At 42.5% G+C, this 21,797-nt stretch overlaps 2 protein-coding genes across 3 annotated transcripts in view; both read left to right on the top strand.

Moving 5' to 3' along the window:
* LOC306789427 (solute carrier family 12 member 7-like) overlaps nt 1-10,618 on the top strand; it is a 31,293-nt gene extending 20,675 nt beyond the window's left edge. The window contains exons 14-26 of the mRNA XM_079285372.1: nt 40-158; nt 309-407; nt 536-655; nt 810-914; nt 1,495-1,663; nt 2,588-2,783; nt 3,083-3,252; nt 5,011-5,142; nt 5,324-5,431; nt 6,242-6,411; nt 6,691-6,705; nt 6,952-7,085; nt 8,010-10,618. Coding sequence (XP_079141498.1) covers nt 40-158; nt 309-407; nt 536-655; nt 810-914; nt 1,495-1,663; nt 2,588-2,783; nt 3,083-3,252; nt 5,011-5,142; nt 5,324-5,431; nt 6,242-6,411; nt 6,691-6,705; nt 6,952-7,085; nt 8,010-8,101 — 1,629 coding nt within the window. The 3' untranslated portion in view covers nt 8,102-10,618. The remainder of the gene's footprint in view (nt 1-39; nt 159-308; nt 408-535; nt 656-809; nt 915-1,494; nt 1,664-2,587; nt 2,784-3,082; nt 3,253-5,010; nt 5,143-5,323; nt 5,432-6,241; nt 6,412-6,690; nt 6,706-6,951; nt 7,086-8,009) is intronic.
* Nucleotides 10,619-15,533: 4,915 nt separating this feature from the next.
* Nucleotides 15,534-21,797, top strand: part of col15a1b (collagen, type XV, alpha 1b) — a 60,061-nt gene continuing 53,797 nt past the window's right edge. For both annotated transcript variants that reach the window (XM_079284510.1, XM_079284509.1), the window contains exons 1-2: nt 15,534-15,624; nt 15,846-15,910. In XM_079284510.1, coding sequence (XP_079140636.1) covers nt 15,614-15,624; nt 15,846-15,910 — 76 coding nt within the window. In that variant the 5' untranslated portion in view covers nt 15,534-15,613. The remainder of the gene's footprint in view (nt 15,625-15,845; nt 15,911-21,797) is intronic.

Here is a 21,797-nt window from a genome sequence, read left to right as displayed (position 1 = left end):
GTGTTTGCCTCTCTCTCTGTTCGTGTCTCTCTCTCTCAGGTGTTCGGTCATGGGAAGGCTAACGGCGAGCCCACCTGGGCTCTGTTGCTGACAGTGGGGATCTGTGAGATAGGGATCCTCATTGGCTCTCTGGATGCCGTGGCCCCCATCCTCTCCATGTAGGTGGCTTAACCCTATAGAAAACAATAAACAGTCGGTCCGCTCTTGATCCAACCTGCTGTCAGTCCGTGTTACTTTTTCTTGCCGATTTTATAACAGTCCTTTCTCTCTTTAAAAATCTTCCTTTTCTGTTTTTGCTACCCGCTCAGGTTTTTCCTCATGTGCTATCTGTTTGTTAACTTGGCCTGTGCTGTTCAGACTTTACTCCACGCCCCTAACTGGAGACCTCGCTTCACGTTCTATCACTGGTAAGAACACTTTCCTACTAAAGGCAAGAACATGTAAGATGTAAGCTTCCCAAAGCTTTGATTAAAACCACAAATTTAGATTTTTACACTTGTGTGTGTGTGTGTGTGTGTGTGTGTGTGTCCGGTAGGACCCTGTCCTTCTTAGGGATGAGCCTGTGTCTCTCTCTCATGTTCATCTCCTCCTGGTACTACGCCCTGGTCGCCATGGTGATAGCCGGTTGTCTCTACAAGTACATTGAGTACAGAGGGTGAGTCTGTCGATTTCAGGTCAGGAGATCTATCAAGCTTTACATCTTTCACGCCACTGAGACCCATGAAACATATGAACGTCTCATTTTATTTTTGAAGCATTTGGGGACGAGGTGAAACACTCACTTCCCATTTGGAATTTTGTGGTTGTAGGGCAGTGAAGGAATGGGGAGATGGGATCAGAGGTCTGTCCTTAAATGCAGCACGCTACGCTCTCATCCGGCTGGAGGAAGTGCCGCTACACACCAAAAACTGGAGGTGAGCGTGTGTGTGTGCGTTGTGAATTGCTTTAATCCGAATGAAGCCAGGGGAAGGGACGCACACAACCTGGTGTGCTATTTGCAGGATCTGTATTTCTTGTCATGCCTGGATTGCTTCTGAAGTAAGTCTAAAATGAAAATCTGTGCAAAATATAATCTAAACAAACATGTATTTAGGGGCAATACAGTAAATAAACAGAAAAGAAATACTAAATTGTGGTACCAATTTAGTATCGCTCCGCAACTTTGTCTGACTCATGATGGAGAGTTAAAAAGAAAAGGATGAGAAATGTATTCCGCGTATTCTCCTCCCCTGTCAAAACCATGCACCTACATTACCCACAATGCAGCTCACCCGCTCTCAGTTCAGTCTAGGATTCAGGTGGGTTACGCTAGTAGTGGCTCATCTAGCCTCGAGCCAAAATTCACACTCCCCAAGACATGTAAACACCCCGTGATGAGTAAAACTGGCACAATTTCTCTTTAGTATAACAATAGATTTGTAATATTTTATCCTTAATGCTTATTTTTTCCCGCCCCCTGTATTCTACTACTGACATTTATTTCTCTTTCTTCAGGCCTCAGGTGTTGGTGTTGTGTAAGTTAGACTCTGACCTGGTGGTGAAACACCCTCGCCTCCTGTCCTTCACGACGCAGCTCAAAGCGGGAAAGGGACTGACCATCGTCAGCTCGGTCCTGGAGGGAACCTTCATGGCCCGAGGGAACGATGCCAAGACGGGAGACAAGGTTTGTCAGTCTGCTCTGTTCAGTCCTCTGCGTGGTGGTCAGGTGGTCTCGGGCCTCCTGTGTATTTTCACAGCATACTGTAGAAGCCACGGGCACAGCACCCATTTAAAGCTAACGTAAAAACCGTGTGCTCATTCACATGTTAAACCTAGACACTCACTGGCCACTTTATTTGGCAATATTTCCCCACATGTACATGTGGGGAAATATTGGAAAAAGTTGTATTGAACAGTTCATATCATATGGTGACAGTTGGACCTTTACAACGTTGCCACTGAGTGTGTGTTCTATCATTTTGCATGCAGCTACAATCATTTAAAAGTGATATTATCTGCAAAACAAGCGCACATAGAAAACTATAAACATGTTCAAATAAAGAGATGCTTTTTTTCTTTGAAATTATATATATTTTGTAAATCCAGCGAGCTATTGTGTTGGTGTGTCATTTGTTTTCTTTTCTTTCACATACACTAAATAATGTCAAAATACTTTTTGAAGCTGCATTAAGAGATTCTCTTGGCCACATGGGGGCAGCAGAACAAGCTGAAAACAGGTTTATGAACATATTATCAAGTTGTAAAGATTCCAGCCAGTAAAATTCAGCCCTGAGTGAGGACTGATGGATGCTTTTTTTGTTTTTTTTGGAAGCTACCACACCACAATTACAATCCAGTCATTGTTGGTCCTGCTTGAGTGTGTTTATGTGTCTCTCTAAGTAAAAGCTTCAGATAAAGTTGAATGCAAACTCAAGTTAGTCATCCTTCATAGAGTCAGTCATGTCAATAGTATCAGTCTGAAGCCTGATAATTCTGCTTACTGTCAACTTACATCTAAATCCCCAAATTTTGGGCCCAATTCCTCTCCTGAAACCGTTTTACCGTCCTTTCCCTTCTACTTTCCTTCCCTCCTCTTGGTCCCCTTCAGAACTTGAAAACAGCCATGGCTGCAGAGAAGATGAAGGGTTTCTCCCACGTGGTGGTGTCTTCCAACCTGCGAGACGGCTTTTCCCTGCTAATCCAGTCAGCAGGGCTGGGAGGAATGAAACACAACGCCGTCCTGATGGCCTGGCCGACAGGCTGGACAGAGGCCCGCGACTCCTCCGCGAGGAGGAACTTCATCGGTAAAAGACACGGGAACGCCTTGACTTAGAAGTGTGCAACAAAATAAAATCAAGCATGGAAGGACTCAAGGGGAAAACACAGGAGGGAGACACAGAACCCTGACATGAGAAACATTTGAAATTCTCTCTCTCTCTCTCTCTCTCTCTCTCTCGCTCTCTCTCTCGCTCTCTCTCTCGCTCTCTCGCTCTCTCTCTCGCTCTCTCTCTCGCTCTCTCTCTCGCTCTCTCGCTCTCTCTCTCGCTCTCCCTCTCTCTCTCTCTCTCTCCCGCTCTCGCTCTCGCTCTCTCTCTCTCTGCAGAAACAGTGAGAGAGACGACGGCGGCACAACAGGCTCTGCTGGTTGCCAAGAACATCGACCATTTCCCTGGCCACCATGACCGTCTGAAGGAGGGAACCATCGATGTCTGGTGGATCGTACATGATGGTGGACTGCTCATGCTGCTGCCATTTTTACTTAGTCAACACAAGGTGTGTGTGTGTGTGTTGTCTTTTCCTTTTAGATTATTTACTTTAAAAAGTAAAGTAATCATGTAAAAGCTACACCCTACATTAAAGCTATTTAAACATATTTTGCTGTGCATAATAAAAATGATAATTAATTATTCTTTCATGAAACAATACAGACTCAATTGTTTTCTTTAGGCCAAGCCTCCTTTTCAAGTCAATCGAAATTAAGATTCCTGTCACGGGAGTTCACAGATTATTATTAGTATTAGGCTGGTCGCTGCTCACTGTGTACATGGCCCAGTCCAAAGCCCTTCCCCGCAGTAAGCAGACCACGTAAGACACCTTGGACCTGTCTGAGGCGAAAGTCAGGGGCTGTCGGTCAAACACCCGTTGGCATAGCAACAGGAAGCCCTGACACTTCCCCAGTGTTCCATCATAGGGACCTGGAGCCGGTACGGGGGATTCCCAGACCGGCGGAGCGAGGACAGGCGGGAATAGTGCGGGTGCTGGAACTGGTGGAGACTTGACTGTCCGGGCTAGTTCCTGCCCGCACCAGCCAACCCGAGAAACCTCAGCAGCGAAACGTCTCATCTCCTCCAGGGAACGTCTCGTCTCCTCCAGCAGCCTGGTAGTGCTGTACAGCGTAGCTGCTCCTGTGGTTGCTGGGTCCCCCTCAGAGACCTCAGCTTCCATGGATTGCAGGGCTTGACGCATCTTCATGAGCCTCTGCTGGTGTGCCTCCAGCTGCGTGCTATATCCGGCCAGCGTAGCTGCTCCTGTGGTTGCTGGGTCCATTATGGTCAGGTCGTTCTGTCACGGGAGTTCACAGATAGGACCCAAAAGCAAGACCACAGGAGACAGAAGTGAATGTTCAACAGGTTTTATTTATAGACAGGTGGGTGCAGGTGTGGAGCCCGTGGTCCGACACCCGAGTGGCAGATCGACGGTGTGAGTCCCGTGGCTCGACACCGGAGGCCTGGCAGCTTGACGGCGATTGTAGTCCGTTTAACCCCAGGCGGGTAGAGCGACAGATCGACGGTGTGAGTCCCGTGGCTCGACACTGGAGGGCTGGTGAGTTGACGGCGTGAAGTCCCGTGGCTCGATACTGGAGTCGACAGAGTGTAATCCGTAGACCACAACGAGAGCAGAGCGGCGGAGCGCATCCACAAACACAAGGAGGGCAGAGCGGCGGAGTGTAATCCACAGACACAAGGAGGGCAGAGCGGCGGAGTGTAATCCACAGACACAAGGAGGGCAGAGGATGCCACGGGGTTTCAGCCGGTTAAAGACGGTACGACCTGACACTCCCAGACTGCAGGGCCAGAGCTTATATAGTGGCAGGATACTCATTAAGGGGCCCTGAGTCTGGTGTGTCAGGCTGCAGGAGGTGATCAGCTTGAGTGTCCTCAGCCGTGCACGATTAAGGGTGCGGCCCTGGGAGGTGTCGGGTCAGACAGGGATCCTGGATCCTGACAATTCCTCTATAACCTTCTTCATCTTTGACCGAACCTTTCCTCTACAGTACAGAGGGTTCAACATGTTAGTGATTTATTTCACCAACTTTTCACTGTCATACAGTTAATTTGTGTGTAAAGGCTGCCCTGTCTTCCCTCATAATAATACAAAGAATTGATGTTGTATTGCTTCGCGTAACTGCTTTGAGATGACGTAATCGCTGAGAGTTGTCTGCTCACATGTCCCTCCTAAAGTAAGGTCACGGTTATGATGAGTGCTCTTGGATTGTGTAACCAGCAGCTGATTCATCTCTTACCTCTGCAGGTGTGGAGGAAGTGTAAAATGCGAATATTCACGGTGGCCCATATGGACGACAACTCCATCCAGATGAAGAAAGACCTCCAGATGTTTCTCTACCATCTACGTCTGGATGCTGTGGTGGAGGTGGTGGAAATGGTGGGACAATTTGATATTCAGTCAATTTATTTTGGTGTCCAATGATGGTTGAGCCAGGCAGTGGTAGTTGTACCTGCCCTAGGGCGAGATACAGAAAGGCTACCCGTTTCTCTAAAGTGCCCTTAATTAGAACATTAGCCACACCAGAGTAACGACACATCTGTTCTATGTGTCCCTCCAGCATGAAAGCGACATCTCAGCCTTCACCTATGAGAAGACGCTGGTGATGGAGCAGAGGTCTCAAATGCTGAAACAGATGCAGCTGTCCCGCACTGAGAGGGAGAGAGAGGTACGTGACACTCTCGTTTGACACTGTAAGACGTCTGGTGACGACGTCAGGTTTAACGTTGATGTCTGTGTCATTACACAAACATTATAAGGACGTGTCCCAACCAACAACCATCAAGATGTAGGAGTGACACATTTGCATTGTAATTCAACTGAGACTTTGCTAAGCCCCGCCCCCTGCTGCTACTCGTCAGGGCTACCATGGAGCCCACACTGTCACTAACTCTCTGCATTCCCTGAATAAATAGAATCACAATTTTTGAAAAACAAAAAAGTGATTTCAGAGAGAAGCAATACCAAACTGTTGTCCTCAACCCAAAGACAAAAGCGTAGCATAACTTAAATATTCTGTAGATGCTGAGTGGAAAGGGACCAGATGCTGCCACTAAAGAGAGACAAATTGCTCACTGAGTTCCTTTAAATGTGTACCTGACTCACAGTCAATCCAGTTACTACGAACCATTACATCCCTCAGTTTCTAACACACGAAAATGGGTCAAAATGTTATGGATCATGTTTATAGTGAATAGGAAAAGAGTTGTGGGTCCTTCAGCATCCCCCTCCTAACAACATAATACTCATTTGGTTGACTTGTCTTTCTTGGCTAAGGTGAGGAGTAATGCGATACAGAAAATACAGGATGCTACTGAACGGAGAAGCAGTTGGATCTTTTTGAGTTAAGCCTTTACTAAAAAGGGTTTAAATCGAGATTCAACTTTTCTTCCTAGAAGTTAGAGAAGAACGAGAAGATAACATGGCTAAAAAAACCTCCAAACTGACTTTTTAATCATCGGACTCATCCTTGGTTCAGGCACAGTTGATCCACGACCGGAACACGGCGTCTCATTCCGCAACAAGCGACAGCGATGCAGGGGCCACGCCGGATCACGTCCATATGACCTGGACCAAAGACAAACTGGTGAATGAGAGGAACAGACAAAGAGAAGGCACGGCAGTTAAAGACATCTTCAACATGAGACCGTAAGTAGATCTAGCAGCGCTGCAAAGCATCTTAAAAGCACACTGCCTGAGCAAAATGGACATATCCCATTGTATTACTCAAGGGTTGTCCTCTTAAGTGCATTCAATAACTTTGCTCTTGGCTTGTAGTTTATAATGTAATTTGCAAATACTGTTTGATGCAGAGGAGCGCGAGTTATTCAAGATCTACCTGCATCTAGATAATCTAAAAATTAACTCAGGAGCACCCCTTGGTATTGTGTTAATATTGAATATGTCTTTTTGTCTCCATTCCTCCAGTGAGTGGGAGAATCTGTAAGTCACTTCATCTTTTGCTTTTTGTTTGCATGTGCATTTGCTCTCTGTGCATGCGTATTGTGTGAAAATAATGTCTGTGCTGGCATGCTTGTGTGACAGCAGATCACCAGTTCTGTTTGCATGTTGCTACATGATGACAAATATGAAAGCTGCATGTGCATTTGCATGCAAGATCAGCCCTCTGAACTTGCGACGAATGGCAGGATAACCGATGCTCTGATTAATGTCTGTGGTCCAACGTAGCAACCAGTCCAACGTGCGGAGGATGCATACAGCTGTGAAGCTGAACGAGGTGGTGCTCAAGAAGTCCCGCGACTCGCAGCTGGTCTTGCTCAACATGCCGGGCCCGCCGAAGAACATGAAAGGGGACGAAAACTGTATCCTTTTTCAGCCAATCAGCCACAAGTCATTCAGTCATTTAGGCAGAGAAAGTTTGACTTATTAGTCGTAGTTAAAATAGTTAAAAGATTGTAAGAAATACTATGAATTGCTTTCCTCCCAACAGTACACAAAATATCAAGCTAGAGCCAGCAGGCGGTTAGCTTAGCTTAACACAACGACTAGAAATAGGGAGAAGCAGCTATCCTGGCTGTGTGACCATGAGAGGTCACTAACGATATTTATTCATTGATTAAAAAGGATCCCCATAAACGGATGCTAATTGCACCAGCTATTCTTCCTGTGTCCTGAAATCCAGTACAAATTATTCATCATATACATACACAATACATGACAAATCTTTTTTGTTTAATCCGTATTAAACAAAAACGTGTTACCTTCAAACAAAGCCAGGCTAGCTTTTTCCCATTGTTTCCAGTCTTTGTTGCTCATTGAAGCTAACGGAGTAACAAGAGGTCATGAGCAAGACCTCTCTTGTGTCCTTTTCCAATATCAGTCATCTTTTCCATTCAAATTTAGCCATTAGGCATATCTTTCTCACTTTGGACACAGCCATGCTTAATGCGAAGCTAAGCTAAATAAACACTGGCTGTAGCTTCACACTTACCATACATTAGAGTGCCATCGACCTTCTCATTTAACGCTCTCCATACTCTTAAGTGTATTTCCCCAAAAAGGTCAATAGTAGAACAAAAATGAGTTATGTTTCAGGTGTTGCAGCAATTTAGACAACTATGCAAATCAAATGGAAATACTTAAGTAGAGTACAAGCACATCAAATGTGTGCCTGAGTACAGTTCTTAAGTGAATTCCATCACTGACAGGAGCACTGTAATAAGTGAATAAATCAGAAAATAGCAGCATGTGTTGTTTTATGTCCTGAACCAGAATGTGCCTCACAGATATGGAGTTCCTGGAGGTCCTGATGGACGGTCTGGACCGTGTCCTGTTGATTCGTGGAGGTGGTCGGGAGGTCATCACGATCTACTCGTAGCACCAAGAGGTTCCTCATCGTGTTGGATGGAAACACTGTTGGGCAGGGAAACCCAGAGGGCAGCGTGTTGCCAGGACTTTAAGATGGATCATGGGCAGAGCTGTCGGACAGAGGAAGTCAGCACAGCCTGAGCTCAGTGCATCGTCTGGGGCCACAGAGCGCTCTCTGCACCCCCTCCTCCTGGGGCTCCTTAACTCTGACACATCTGTACACTGTAAAATGACGACTGTGTGGTTGCACTGTGGAGATTTGCTTTCCTCAGTTAAACTATGAAGCTTGATGTCATTTTTAGCATTCCACTGATTGTTGTAGCCGGCTACAGGCGACATAGTGCCTTTATTTATCTCAGTACCGTTAATCTAACTTCTCAACGATGTATGACAAGAGCCGACTTTAGAGTTGAACATGTTTTTAAGCCATTATATTTGACCGGTTTGCCTCATGTCACTGCATCAGAAGCCAAAGGGCCATTGTTCACTATGAGGACAGTTTAAGGGCAAACGTGGCAGAATGGATTGTAATTTATAGATTGTCTTGGACATCGGCTGGATATCGGCTGTGTTGTCCCAGATAACATCTGTGTGCCAAGTGTGATTGGAAGCAGGGGGTGAAAATGCAAGAGGAAATGCAACTTTTGTGATTTTAGCATTTTAGTTGAGTTGACGATGTATTTCACTGGCATGTTTATTTTGGCGCAAAATGCTACGGCGTGAGCCAGCGTGCGCTGAGCAACATGGAGTCTATATGGTGGTATTTCATTCAATATTACTGTTTTTAAGTACAATATGTAATGTGTTGGTTCAACAAAAGAAGAGACAAACAAACCAAGAAAGTCTGGAACTCTGACGAGCGAAATCCACAAAGAAAGGATTGCTGCCGCTGATCAATCAATTCAATCACCTGCTACCGCTATCTTAGGTTTGATTCACAAAAGATTTAAGACAATGATATTACAGCTCAGTCACACCCATAAACAATAGCAGAGAAACAATTGAAATGTTTCGACCGCGAGCTACAGGACTAGACCGAGGAGGTTCAGAGGAATTGCTCTAAACTTCAGGCAGAGAGTTTCAACGTGACAGAGAGAAAACCCTATTTGGGATGTGGTATCGCAGCCTGTTAGTGCTGATGGTGTTTTCAAAATGCACAACTTTAGACTTTAAAAGAAAGTTACATGATGTGAAGCGGAGGACTAAAAAAACAAAAAAACTTCATTCAATGCTGCCACGATCAGTGAAACGTCTGGGCGTGACACCTCTTATAAATGTGCTTCATTTACCGCCAACTCTGAGGTTGCTAATAATTTCACTGTAAGTGTGTTGTGGCAATTGAGGTCTGCAGGAATGACTTATTTTTGTAAGCCAACCCCCGGAAGTTAGCTCAGCACCGATTCCCTGAATGGGATTTTTTCATTGGAAATTTAGATTTTTGCAGAAAAGGTTTATGATACTCACACGTGTTTTTTCGGCAAGTTAATCTTACCAAATGTCCCCCATTTTTATGATTTTTGCGCCAAATCTAGGCATATTACCTAATTTAAATACGTGAACCTAGCCCTAAGACGCTAGAGAGTAATGTGCATTTGAGAATTTGGCGTTAATTTTTCCTTATTTGTGCAGGCTACTGAATCATTTTTGTGAATTCACCCTTGAGTCTTAAGTCTGCAAAATACAGAAACGTTTGTGTGTCAAGTTGTTTTGTACGTTTCCTGTCCTCGTCGTCATCATAACGTACAACGCAAAATAATGTCCAGAAAAGTAGTTGATGCTTTGGATTTAACACGAGAAGTCTGCTGTTTTTAATTCCATCTTCTGGGCGATATGTTGATGCGATGTCTCCAGACACCCAAGACGTCTCCAGACATGAAGAGGGTTGCTGCTGATCTGTTGCACCCTTGAAAGTAAAGACAAACGCACAAGCCCAACAGTACTTTAGGCAAGTAAAACTACTTGGTTTAGGGTTGGAGATATTCTAGTTTTGTTTGTTTCTGTGTTTGTAGAAATGACTGTTTCTTAACTCTTTTAATGTGCTGGAATATAAACTGTACACAAGCTGAATGCAAAGTGAGCTTCCTCGAACCAGGAAGCTGGTATTTAACCGTAATCAATCATCCACCTGGTGTTCTCACCAGATAATATGAGATTCTGTATTCTGCTGTCAGTTATTTGGCAAAATAACGGCATCAACAATCAATGGTGACAACAGATTACATACAGATAGAGATATCTGTGCTCTCGGGACCATTTGTGCCTATAAATAATAAAAAACAAGTCTGTTTATTCAGACAAACTCCCATAACATTACATGAAACATGCAGACAAGCAGAAAAGAAGTGGGAAAATGTCAAAGCAGGAAGTTAAGAGACAAAGGAAAGTGTTTGGTCAGATTTAGATCACTGTGATTTCTCTGATCGCCATCTTATGATTTAAACATTCATTCTTTTGCAGGTTTAGTACCTGGGACGTAAAATCTGAATACATTTTTTATGTTGCCACACTTTTTTTTTTTTCCCTGTGTTTGCCGTCTGTCATTAAAAATTGTAACATATACAAGAAAGAAAGTGATTTGGTTTTTTTTGTCCGATGGAATACGTTTCCGTCTGACCCGGATGGGGGCCGAGCTGGATCGTTACGTAACTGGATTCAGTCTCCAAATATCAATCTCATCCCAAAATCATCATTGTCTGTCAGCACACAAAAGAACAAAGGAAATCTTGGAGCTGCAGTAAGAAGCTTGGCCGTGGATAAATGGCATCCTGTTTGAGCAGTTAGCCGGGTCAGCAGGCATAGAACAACAACAACAAGAAGACTGGGCTGCTACCTGCTACATTCTGTGCTGCCTGTACTCCTCACTCTGCGCTCACTTTAAAGCACACGCTGTCTTTTGCTAAGATTCAGGACAGTTAACCGAAGTTTGCGCTTTATTGTTTCCCCGATGGGAATCTTGTTTAGAGGCCAGAATGCACATTAAAAAAAGTGTCAACTTATAAAACAATTCATAGAGCTTGTAAAAAACTAAACAGAGAAAATTATGGGTTTCTATCTTACATCGTGCACATTTGGTTTTAACATCCAAAGGTTTGCACGATCTTGCTTCTGTCGTGTGAGTTCAGCTGAACAGAAGTGCAGCATGCAGTCATGATCCTGCATGAGAGATGTCCTCTACTGGCCCTGGCTCAGATGTGCATGGTATGAGATTATGAATGGCACAAGCATGCATATATATGTATTATTTATGTGCTACTGTATGTGTGTAGTATGGCAGGTTGTGGGTGTGTTTTCTCAACAATACAGGCCTCTAAATTTAAAAACACGAATTGTTTTATTTCGATCAGATCTGCCTCAATCTGTCTGAACATGCAAGGTGATTTTATACTGACCGAGAGTTTCATTACCACTTTATATTTATTTGAATAGAACTGAATGGACAAAAATGACCCGACAAACACAAAATCTGACACAAAACACAAAAAAAAGTAAAATGGCTGTTCAGACCATTTTTAGAAACAAAGGGGTATATAGAAGTTTGATCAGAACAGATACAAGCTAAATGCAACATTTAATAAACAATGTACTGCCAATACTATTAAATATATGATGAGTAAGGTGTATGTAACACAAACAATGTCATCATGTTATCGGTTTGCTGATGTGTCCTCAATGTGCATGAGGTCAAAAGGTCTACTGTAGCCTGGAAGGGTTACCGACATTCAAATAAACAATGCGGCATCAGGTGTGGCCCTCACAAACAAGGCAATCCGGAGTCTCTACCAACAGGATTGATTTGTACATGAAAACTAATGTTTAGTTGTCTAGTTACCTTGTATTTACCATGCTATAGTTGGTCGCAGTGGTGGGCCGTCAGGGCCAGCTAAGCCTTCTCTGCTGGCCGAAACAGAATCACAAAATTATAGCTATTTTATAATTCAATACTTTTTCATAAATATATTATATTTTTATAATTGTTTTTCCAATTTGCTTATTTTCTCATTGCACAGCTACTGTCTTCCTCAGTTGCTCTGCTTCCAGCCTGCAGCGCTGCTTCCAGTGCAGCTTGTTTTCAGTAGAGCTTTTATCCAATCAGATTTCACCCCTATGTCTCTAGGTAAGAAGAGAGGCCCGAGGCCCTCTAGGAAGCCTTTGCAGATGAAGTAAATGTGGACGATATTGTTGATTGTCATAGTCTTCAACCAATCAAATCTTTAGTCGGAGAAGCGTTGCACATGTTATGGCTAAGAATGCGTTTCATTTGCAACTGAGCGTCTTGGTGTTTGGAGCTATGCTGGATTTGCTAACCAAGGCAGCAACACGACACCATAGCACAACAGGACACTTACAAGCTACGGTGCTTTGAAAACCTTTGCTGAGACCTGAGTGGATCTTCAACTCAAAGAACACGTTTGCAGGAGGAGCTCTGGAACTGAACCGCACCGATGTACTGTACAACCGCGTCATTGAACTCTTTGTAAACAAAGAAAGGAGGATGGACTTTGTCTTTAAGTGAACAGCAGCTTGGTAAGTGGAGTGCTTTTGTGTTTTTACATCTGTAGTAACGTTACTACTGTGTTAATTTGTCTATGGTGTCGTTTTTCTGATATGGTGAATATTGTTCCCTCTGATGTGAATAATATTTGAATGGCTCGTGCTCTTTCGTGTGTGGCGGAATACGTGTGTTAGCGCCACAGGTTCTTGTGAGTTTGTTCTTGTCATTGTGTTAATTACATTGATTTTGACTATATGCATTGTCCGTTATTGACGGAGCATCCCGTCATTTGTACAACTATTCATGGTCCCCAGAGGATGAATCCTACTGACTTTGGTGCTCCAATGAGTTTTCCTGTAGCGCCACCATCTGTGGTATTCATTGAAATCTCTGCGTATTCATTAACATAAAATTACATTAGGCTCACAATCATAGTGTTTTTTTGTTTTACAAGAATCCAACATGCACATGTAAATAATCAAGAAATACTTATACTTCATACTTAAACCCAACCCATTTCTTGTCCGGCGAAAGGTTTCACGGCTGTGATCCCTTAACTTGTCAGGTCATAACTTTAAATTGTCAAGCTGTTGGTTTTCTGACCAAATACCTGCAAAATAATTGACATTCCCATTAGCCTCAACTGTACTTCCTGTACAGTGCTACGTGGTAAATGCTAACATGCTAAACTAAGATGGTTAATATTACACCTGTTGTAAAGTCTATCCTTTACAACAGGTGAAAAGGTCTTTTTTCTTTCTCATCATCTAGACTTTCTCCAAGTATTTTGTATGTTAAAATAGATAATCGCTGTCTTCGATAATTAATATACAACATCATTTTCAGCATATTCATATTTTATGTTGCTAAATGTATGCAGTTTTTGTTTAGCTCACTGTTTTTCTACTCACAGGTTCTCCCAACAGCGAGTCATCTTCCCACAGCTTTCACTGACCTTCCAGTGACACACGGAGCTTTGGCTAAAAAATGCTTTCTTTTCTTCCACTTATATCTGAGAGCTTAATCTGGGAGAAGAACTAAAGAGGGAAAACACAAGTGCTTAGGAAGGGAATGCAGTCTGTGAGGACAGAGGATGTGGGCGGGAGAGTACCTTTTCTTTTCTCTCTCAGCCATTATCATTCCAACATGTGCTAATAGTGGGGTGTTAACATCACGACACTCCCTCTGATCTTGTTGACCCCTGAAGCTTGGGACAGGAGTCGAGCACTTAACTGGACCAGTTGTTTCTGTACGCTGCTGTGAAATGTAAAAATGAAAGAATAAACACCGGACTTATGGGAATTTATGCGTTGTAAAAAATATATATATATATATTTGTGGGTGATGCATACATTACATGTCTGAGTCAAATGACCTTTGGTCTCTGTTTTAAAATCAAAATATGAATTCCATCTTGGTTTCGGAAACCAAACAATCACCGTCAGCCGAAGGCAACTCGCTCCTGTTTGTGGTGTATTTCACTCAGCGAGTGAGTTTAGATCTAATGTGAAGGCAACAAGCAAGATCAATTCTATGACTGGTAGACTTTGAGACTGCAGGTAGTGCAATGGTTTTCAGTCTTGTGCTTTTTGAACAAGGCACTTGCAAATAAAACCTTGCACCTCCAAAGACAAAAAACACATCTCTATTCTCACAGGCAGGCTGTGTTCTTAACGTGAGCACCTGCCTCACAGCCACAGATCCAAAATATTGGTCCTGCCTTATGGCATGATGGGGCCTTGTCTCAAAGTCTAGTTCTAAAGTGGAATGATGCAACTTTAAAATCAATAATGAACTCAATCATCCTCTTTGAAATAAAAAGGTGAATTCACAAACCTTTCCTCAGTTCAATGCATACAGTGGTTGAGTGGCTACAGACTTGGTCTGGTATGACCAGTAGTTTACGGTGGCTAATGTTAGCCCATGCTAGTAAACTTCAAACAAATATGGCTATGAAACTTACCTAATCAGTTCACTGATTTCTACTGTAATTGTTCCACTACTTATTACTATGTCACATTTCAGTAGTTTTACCATAAAACTAAAGCAAGGAGTCGTCCTGTGTGTCGTCCTGTGTGTCGTCCTGTGTGTCGTCCTGTGTGTCCTTATCTCGAACAATCCATCCGATCTGCTTCACACCTGGCTGCTGTATTGCTGGGGACCCAAGTGAGCGCAGTGTCGAGGTTGGTGTAATTTGGAGGCTCGACACGCTTAAACATCGGCGCGCTGTGAACACATGATTCCTTTTTATTAAATGTGGTGGCTACTGATCTGTAAAAGTGAATTAGTCTGTTTAGTTTAGTCTGTTTAGTTGTTTTCACTATCGTTGGGTCAGCTTGGAAGTGGCTCGTCAACCTCCAGGATCCATATTCTTATTCATATTCCATCCATGATATTGTCATCTGATTTCCCATGAATCATTTTGGAATGCATACATAGAAGGTGGCAAGTGGGTTGTCAATAGCCCCAACATTAATTTTAATTAATTCATATTGGATATTATTTATCTTAACAACATTTTACAGATTAATTTGGCCGTGCTATTTGCTATACACTCCTATTCATTAATTAACAATTAATTCATTTCATTGATTAAGGTGTTTTGGGAATATTTAATCTCAGTCTAATATTAGCAGCACTTAAGAAATAAAAAGGTGTGGACAGAGGTGGAATGGCACCCACATATTTAAGATAAATACAAAGGTAGATTGATTAAACATACACGTCTGTCATATTATATAAAAGGAACTTGAGTCAAGCAGCATGTTAGGAGAGAGGGTCCACTCAGTGAGTAAGGGGGGGGGGAGGTTTTTTTCTCCTTCAAGAGAGTCAAATTTCCCAACTTAGTGGGTCTGAGAGTCACTCAGCTCAGGACTGAGAGAGCCTTTGTACTGAGAGAGAGAGAGCAGCAGTGTGACTTCAGGTCTGCACAGCGAGGCAGAGGGACCACGGAGTTTGCCGGACTTTCATCACACACATGCACTTGGAGTTCATTTCCAAACCTGGATTTTGATTCCTTTACTCAGCAAAATGTTTCAAGGGTAAGGCAATTTAATTTGACTTCTTTACCTGACTTTACCATCCATTTCGTATATCTTCACTTCAGCTACTCCTCAGAGTGGACCAGCATTTCTTTCGCTTTCTTAGGTTTAAAACCATTTCACTCGCAACATCAGCGTTTTTGACATTTGTTTTTACACCTGTTTTTTTGTTTTAAAAAACTGCATAAAATGCAACTTATGTAACTGATGTGTCTCCTCAGGTGGGCGCTTCTTCTGCATCCAGTCCTGCTGTGTTGGCTGGCCGCTGCCCTGCAGGTTATAGAAGGTAAGAGCCATGCTGCTGCAGCTCTTTCCGCACACTGTAAAGCAAAATACAGCTGTGTTGGACCCACCACAGGAGAGTGAGGGCTACAACAGTTTGCCATCGACTCAACATTAAAGGAGTTCTTCCTCATGTTGTTGAAGCCTCAACTAATCTTCAAATCCCATTAGAAAATGTTAGCACCATGGAAAGTAATTAAGTCTGTTAGTGATGACCATTTTAAAATTATTTCATTTCTCTGATGGTACTGTATCTCACGTCACATCTATCATGTTAGGGGTCAGTAAAGTTTGAATGTTAACCAGGTGAAATTCTGAATATTTGTCATCTTGTGGCAGTAAAAACCTGTTTCCAGTCAAAGGTTTCTTTGATGATCCTCTCTAAAACCAAACAGAGTAATAGTATAAGGAATTGATTCAGTGTTTGTTCTAATGTAAACTACAAACTAATCAGGCTAATTAACGTTGACTTTTTAATGTTTTAAAGCTTACTTACATTAAAACGAGACCCTTGTTAAGACATGTCAATTTAATTTAGCATGAAATGCCCCTAGTCTTGGAAGAAACGCTGGCTTAGGTCCTGTAGTTAATAAGCTAGTTAGCCAAACTAGCTAACTAGCTTATTAACTACAGCTAGTTGGCTGTGGTGGATGAAATTTGCGAGCGACAGTGGTCATTTCAGCGGACAGAGAAATGAGAATCCCGCTGTTGTTTACCACTACCTGAAATCTTGTACCCAGTTTTTTCAAATTTACAAAGAATTTCGTTCGGAATATCAGACACCTGCATATATGTGAGAAAACCTCAAAATGCTACACTAACACTAAACTAAATAACCATTTGACTTCGTCGACTTTGATGACTATATGCATGTAAAATGTAGAACCCAACATAAGTCATCTTGATTTCAAGGCCCACGCATTACTGGAGCACTGAAATTAAATGAATTGATCAGGTTTGAGGCTGAGCAGATCTCCAGCATGAAGTTGTTGTGGGTGAATAGTGAAAGAGCTGCTCAGTGTGGGCCGTGATACCCGGTCAAGTTTTAGAAGAATGACCAAAAGGATGCAGTGAATTAGGCTACAACATGCCAAATAGCTAAGATAAAATGTTATCCGTCAATGAACCCTCTTTAATGACAATGGTAGGATTCGAAATTCATGTCCCCCACTCCTCCCACACAGTCCCATTATGTAACCCTTTACATTTTCACACCTCTGTCTGCAGCTGTGGGTTTCGTTTAGTTACCCCCTGCTGTGAGGCTCCTCTTCTCCAGCTCTGTGGGAGAGAGATAGTTTGTTTATTTGCCAATAGAACAGCCTTCCTTTGCCCTCTATAGCCTCCCGTGTGTGTGTTTTTGCGCAATGAGGAGGCAAGACGAGTCAAACGCTGCACCAGGGTGAGACATGAAGTGTTTTGTGTGTATGGTAATGGTGTGAGGGGTTTCATCCGCACTGCACTTGCTGTTTGTGTGCTGGAGAACGTCAGAGAGGACCAGTGTGGGTTGGTTCACACGGAGCTTTTGAAGCGGTTCCTTGACAACACAACTGTGCCAGTCTAATGTCAGCATGCGTAGGTTAGGTAGGAGTGTTTTTTGACAATGGATCACGAAACAAGCTTTCTCTTTCTAAACATTTACAAAAAGCCAGAAATAATCCAGCATTCAGGTTTTTTTTCCTTCACACTGAACACAGTTCATCCCATGACGGACTGCCACAGGCTTGACAGTTAAAGACAGTCTTGTGATTAGAAAATCATATGTTTAAAGTCCAAAACCAACTTGGAATATCAGAGTGTTCCACGTCGAGCATACCCTTGAGCAAAACACAGTAAATGTAATTTCCTTGACTCCTGGACGCAATGCTTATTCCAACTGTATTCATTTATATTGGCCGGTGGTGTTTGGTAGTTCTAACTATCACGTTCTGGTAACTTAAACCCAATATGACAATCTCTCACTGAAACACCTTAGTATCTTATTATTGGGCTCTGCTGTATGAGACTGTGGTGTTTTCTGTTGGTCCAGTGCTAGTATAGGAAGTAGTGTGTCTTGTATGCAGCGACATGGAGAGTAATGGTGGGGTTATGCTCAAACTAAACGAGTGCTGAGGACGCTAAGAACCGCTGCACTCACAGAAGGGTTTAAAAGCCCACCGTTATGAGCAGTCCTGAGGCCGATAATCATTGGTATATGGGGCGAACACTTTTCGGACAAGCTATTCTTGAAGGCATTCACAGTGTTGTAGTGTTGCACATACTAAAAGTGGCAGTAGTGTAAAACATTTGAATGTGTGTGAGAAGTTAAAATCCTGGAGACTTTTTCACCTCTGCATACCTGGTCAATCACTGCGTGATTGTGGGATTATCGAAAGTTATTTGTAGGAAAAGCCCCCCACCCCAAGCAACATCTGTTTGTCAAACTCTTGCCCAAGCCAGTCTCGAAAACAACTTTTCCATTGAAAAAAAAGCCTTCAGTGCCATTCTTTGCTCTGCTATCAATGAAGGAATACTCTCCAGTTCTGATGTAGCTCCTCACAGGATGTCGATTGATCTGGACGCTGGTAGTCTGGACACATTACTTGAAGCCTGACCAGACGGATGTTTGCGTGATCTCGTGATCAAGCGATAATCCAACTGCAACAAGGTGTGGAGGGAGGGGCTTTCTGGCACTTTTCGATGGTCCGACAAGTAGTTTGTTTGAAGCATACTGATGCATTAAGCGTATAGAGTTTGCGGTGGATGGGCATGTTAGCGCAACAACTTTCATGCAGGAGACAGGAGTTGCCATCCTGCCGCATGCAAATCTACAAATAAAGTTGTAATGCTGTGTAATAAGGGGATCACAGTCTTTACCTAAACTCGACCAAAGGTTGTAGTTGCCAAACCCAACTATAACTTAACCATATTCTATTTGCCATTTGGACAATCTTTACCTGACCTAAATCAAACCATTGCCATGTGCAGGAAGTATACGATGTAAAGAAAGTCATCCAACATCAATGTTCTTATGTGGTGACAGGGTTGGTTTTACGCTCACTGGGGAAATTAAAAGGCCTCTTTTTGTCTTTTACTGCTCCATCCACATTAAGCTGGTGTTTTTTAACATCTGTTTGGATATTAATCTTAAATCCTAGCGTTGCTTTTAACTGTGTGAACGCACAAGATGTTCACATACCTCTTTAATTGGTTTGGTGTGTTCAGCTCTTGAGAGCTTCATTGTCAGCATTTACATTTCCAGAAACACGACAAGCTGAAAGAGCAATTTATATGTTATTGTTTTCCACTCTCTAAACTTCACCCTGCATGTCCCCCGACAAAACACTATGTTTCCAGCCTCCAGGAACCTTCACTTTCCATTTACCGTTGGTTGAGTTGCTCTGAAAGGATTCCATGTTTAGCCAATATAAATGATTGTGAGGTGAGCCCAGTAGGAGTCTGTTTTGGACGAAGCTCGCCTCTGTACTGTAAAACTGTGGTCACATTATTTAGTTTTCTGTCAAAAACATATTTTAGTGTCAGCTATTCCACTCTTGACATGATTTGGTCTCTGATGTTTCGGGAATAAAACTCCCACCGTGCTCCATTTAGTGTTTTATGAGTCTAAAAACCTGGCAAGTGTGAATGTCATAGAGCTGTATGAAAGGGCCTAAATGTCTTATATTGGAGAACCGAACACCCTCGTTGCAGCGGCGTCCTGTCTGGAATGTGCTCACTCAGCCAGAGTGACTTTGATTCGAACAGAGTCGGGCACAATGGGCCAACTGTAAAAGGTGTCATTGCTGTATGTGTGTAACGGTCAGCTCTATGGGATGAGGGGAAAAAATCACTCACTGGAAACTTGAAAATGAGAATGGGTGTTTCTTTTTGGGGTCTTTTCAGGACTTTCTGTTTTTCCATGATGTGATGCTCACTGAGATGATGTCGTTCTTTAGCCTTGGTTCCCATTACCGCATGGAAGAAAAGAGGCCGCGGTTGAACTTCCAAAATGAGGAGAGAAGAAGCTGTTGTGTTGTTGCAGAGGAAGTTAGACTGATATCAGAAGCATGTGTTAAATTGTGTTTTTAAGATATTTAAATCTAAAATTCACAGCTTTTACTGTCATGCCTTTTTTTTTAAGAAAGGAAACAGAATGTTTTCTGTTTTGTTTGGGTTCACCGTTTCCATAGTCACCATCTTGAGCATGAATCATTATACGTCTGTTCCATGCTATCTGTTCGTTGGGGCAAGACGCATACAAAGAAAGTGTTTCAACTCAAAAACTCTATTTGCTTGAGGAGATTATCAATATTCTGTTGATGTGCACATTTTATGACTGTTATTTGAGACATTACTCAAGGCAAGGCAAGTTTATTTGGAAAGCACATTTCAACAACAAGGCAATTCAAAGTGCTTCACATAAAACCATGAAAAGCATCAAAACAAAAGGCAAAACAGTCATTGAAACACTAAAAAGCAGTGTAAGAAATAAAATACAGTAGTGAAATGCAGGAAATTGATTAATATCCTTGAATCTGGTTCAATTAAAGGCAGCAGCAAACAGAAAAGTCTTCAGTCTTGATTGAAAGGAGCTGAGGGTCTCAGCAGACCTGCAGCTTTCTGGGACTTTATTCCAGATATGTGGAGCAGAAAAACTGAACGCTGCTTCTCCATGTTTATTTCTGACTCTGGGAACAGATAGTAGACCGGTCCCAGACGATCTGAGGGGTACTCCGTGTCAAATTAAAGCAAAACTTAAAATAAATCAAAATATTTGATTGCAGCTATTTTTTGATTTTCATTATTAGTTAATATGTTTTTTCTTTCAATGTTAAAAAATAGAAAGAAATGCAGATCCCAAAGGCTAAAGTCTTGAAATGGCTTTTTTAGTCTCAGAACCAAAGTTATACTTTCAAATAAGACGGCAAGCGAAACCCAAATACTGAAGAGTAACTTACAGTATATAGAATTAAGATCTTTACCGATGAATTTCCTGGTGATAAATGAATCCAGTAATTACCCGACTGTTTCACATCTCGTTCAGTGTAAAGTGTTGTTGGAGAAAAGTAAAGCGATGCTCATGTTGATACCAGTCGTATCATTTCCTCAATGTATTTAAAGGTTTTTGAAGGAATAATAATCGAGGGAATTCAGACAAGTTACATGTTTACGGCCTAAATGTTGGCTGCAGCGTGAAGATAACACAGGACAGCATTCTATAATACCCATCAGTGTCTTTGTCCTTCTGACACAAACTTACAAATCAGTGGCGTCCTCCTGCATCTGCTGTCTGTCACGTAAGACCTGTCGCTCCTCAGGCCCACATTCATTCACAGCATCTAGACTGATAACACAGTCAAAGTACCTACATGACAGCCGAACCTCTCTGTACAGAGATGAAAGTGAGTTGAGAGAGCTGATGAGATGCCATCAGCCAGTAAATAGTTGGCAGACTGACAATGATAACCTGACCTGCAGTTAGTTTTGTGTCATGTAAGGTGGTATTTCTCTTCTCGCTTTGATTTTTCCTCCCAGTCTGATTTAAACATATAATTTTAATCTGTGAGTTGGAAAGTAAGGCCCATGAAGACAACTCTGTCTTTAAGGAGTTTGTCATGCTGGCTACTTTGGTTCTTCTCTGTTCTAAGTTTGAGGAAACCTCAAGAAACGTTCTGTGCGCTTTTGCATATTTTGGTCAGAGTCTGCGGCTACTGAAATTATACACTCCCTTTTAAAAAAAACAATTTGGATGGTCACGACACTAACTTACAAACATCTTTATCACAGCAGATGGTGTGGGCTTTGCTCTGTCCTCTATGTGGACTTTGATGGAATAATATGGCAACGCTCCACACAAATTCTCCGATCCTAGGTAATCCAGTTGGTGTATAATTTAGAAAACTAAATTTGGCCAA

The sequence above is a fragment of the Melanostigma gelatinosum genome (genome assembly GCF_949748355.1).
Source record: "Melanostigma gelatinosum genome assembly, chromosome: 15".
NCBI classification, from domain to species: domain Eukaryota; kingdom Metazoa; phylum Chordata; class Actinopteri; order Perciformes; family Zoarcidae; genus Melanostigma; species Melanostigma gelatinosum.
Note: the sequence above shows the minus strand (reverse complement) of the source record. Positions and strands in the feature narration are given on the sequence as shown.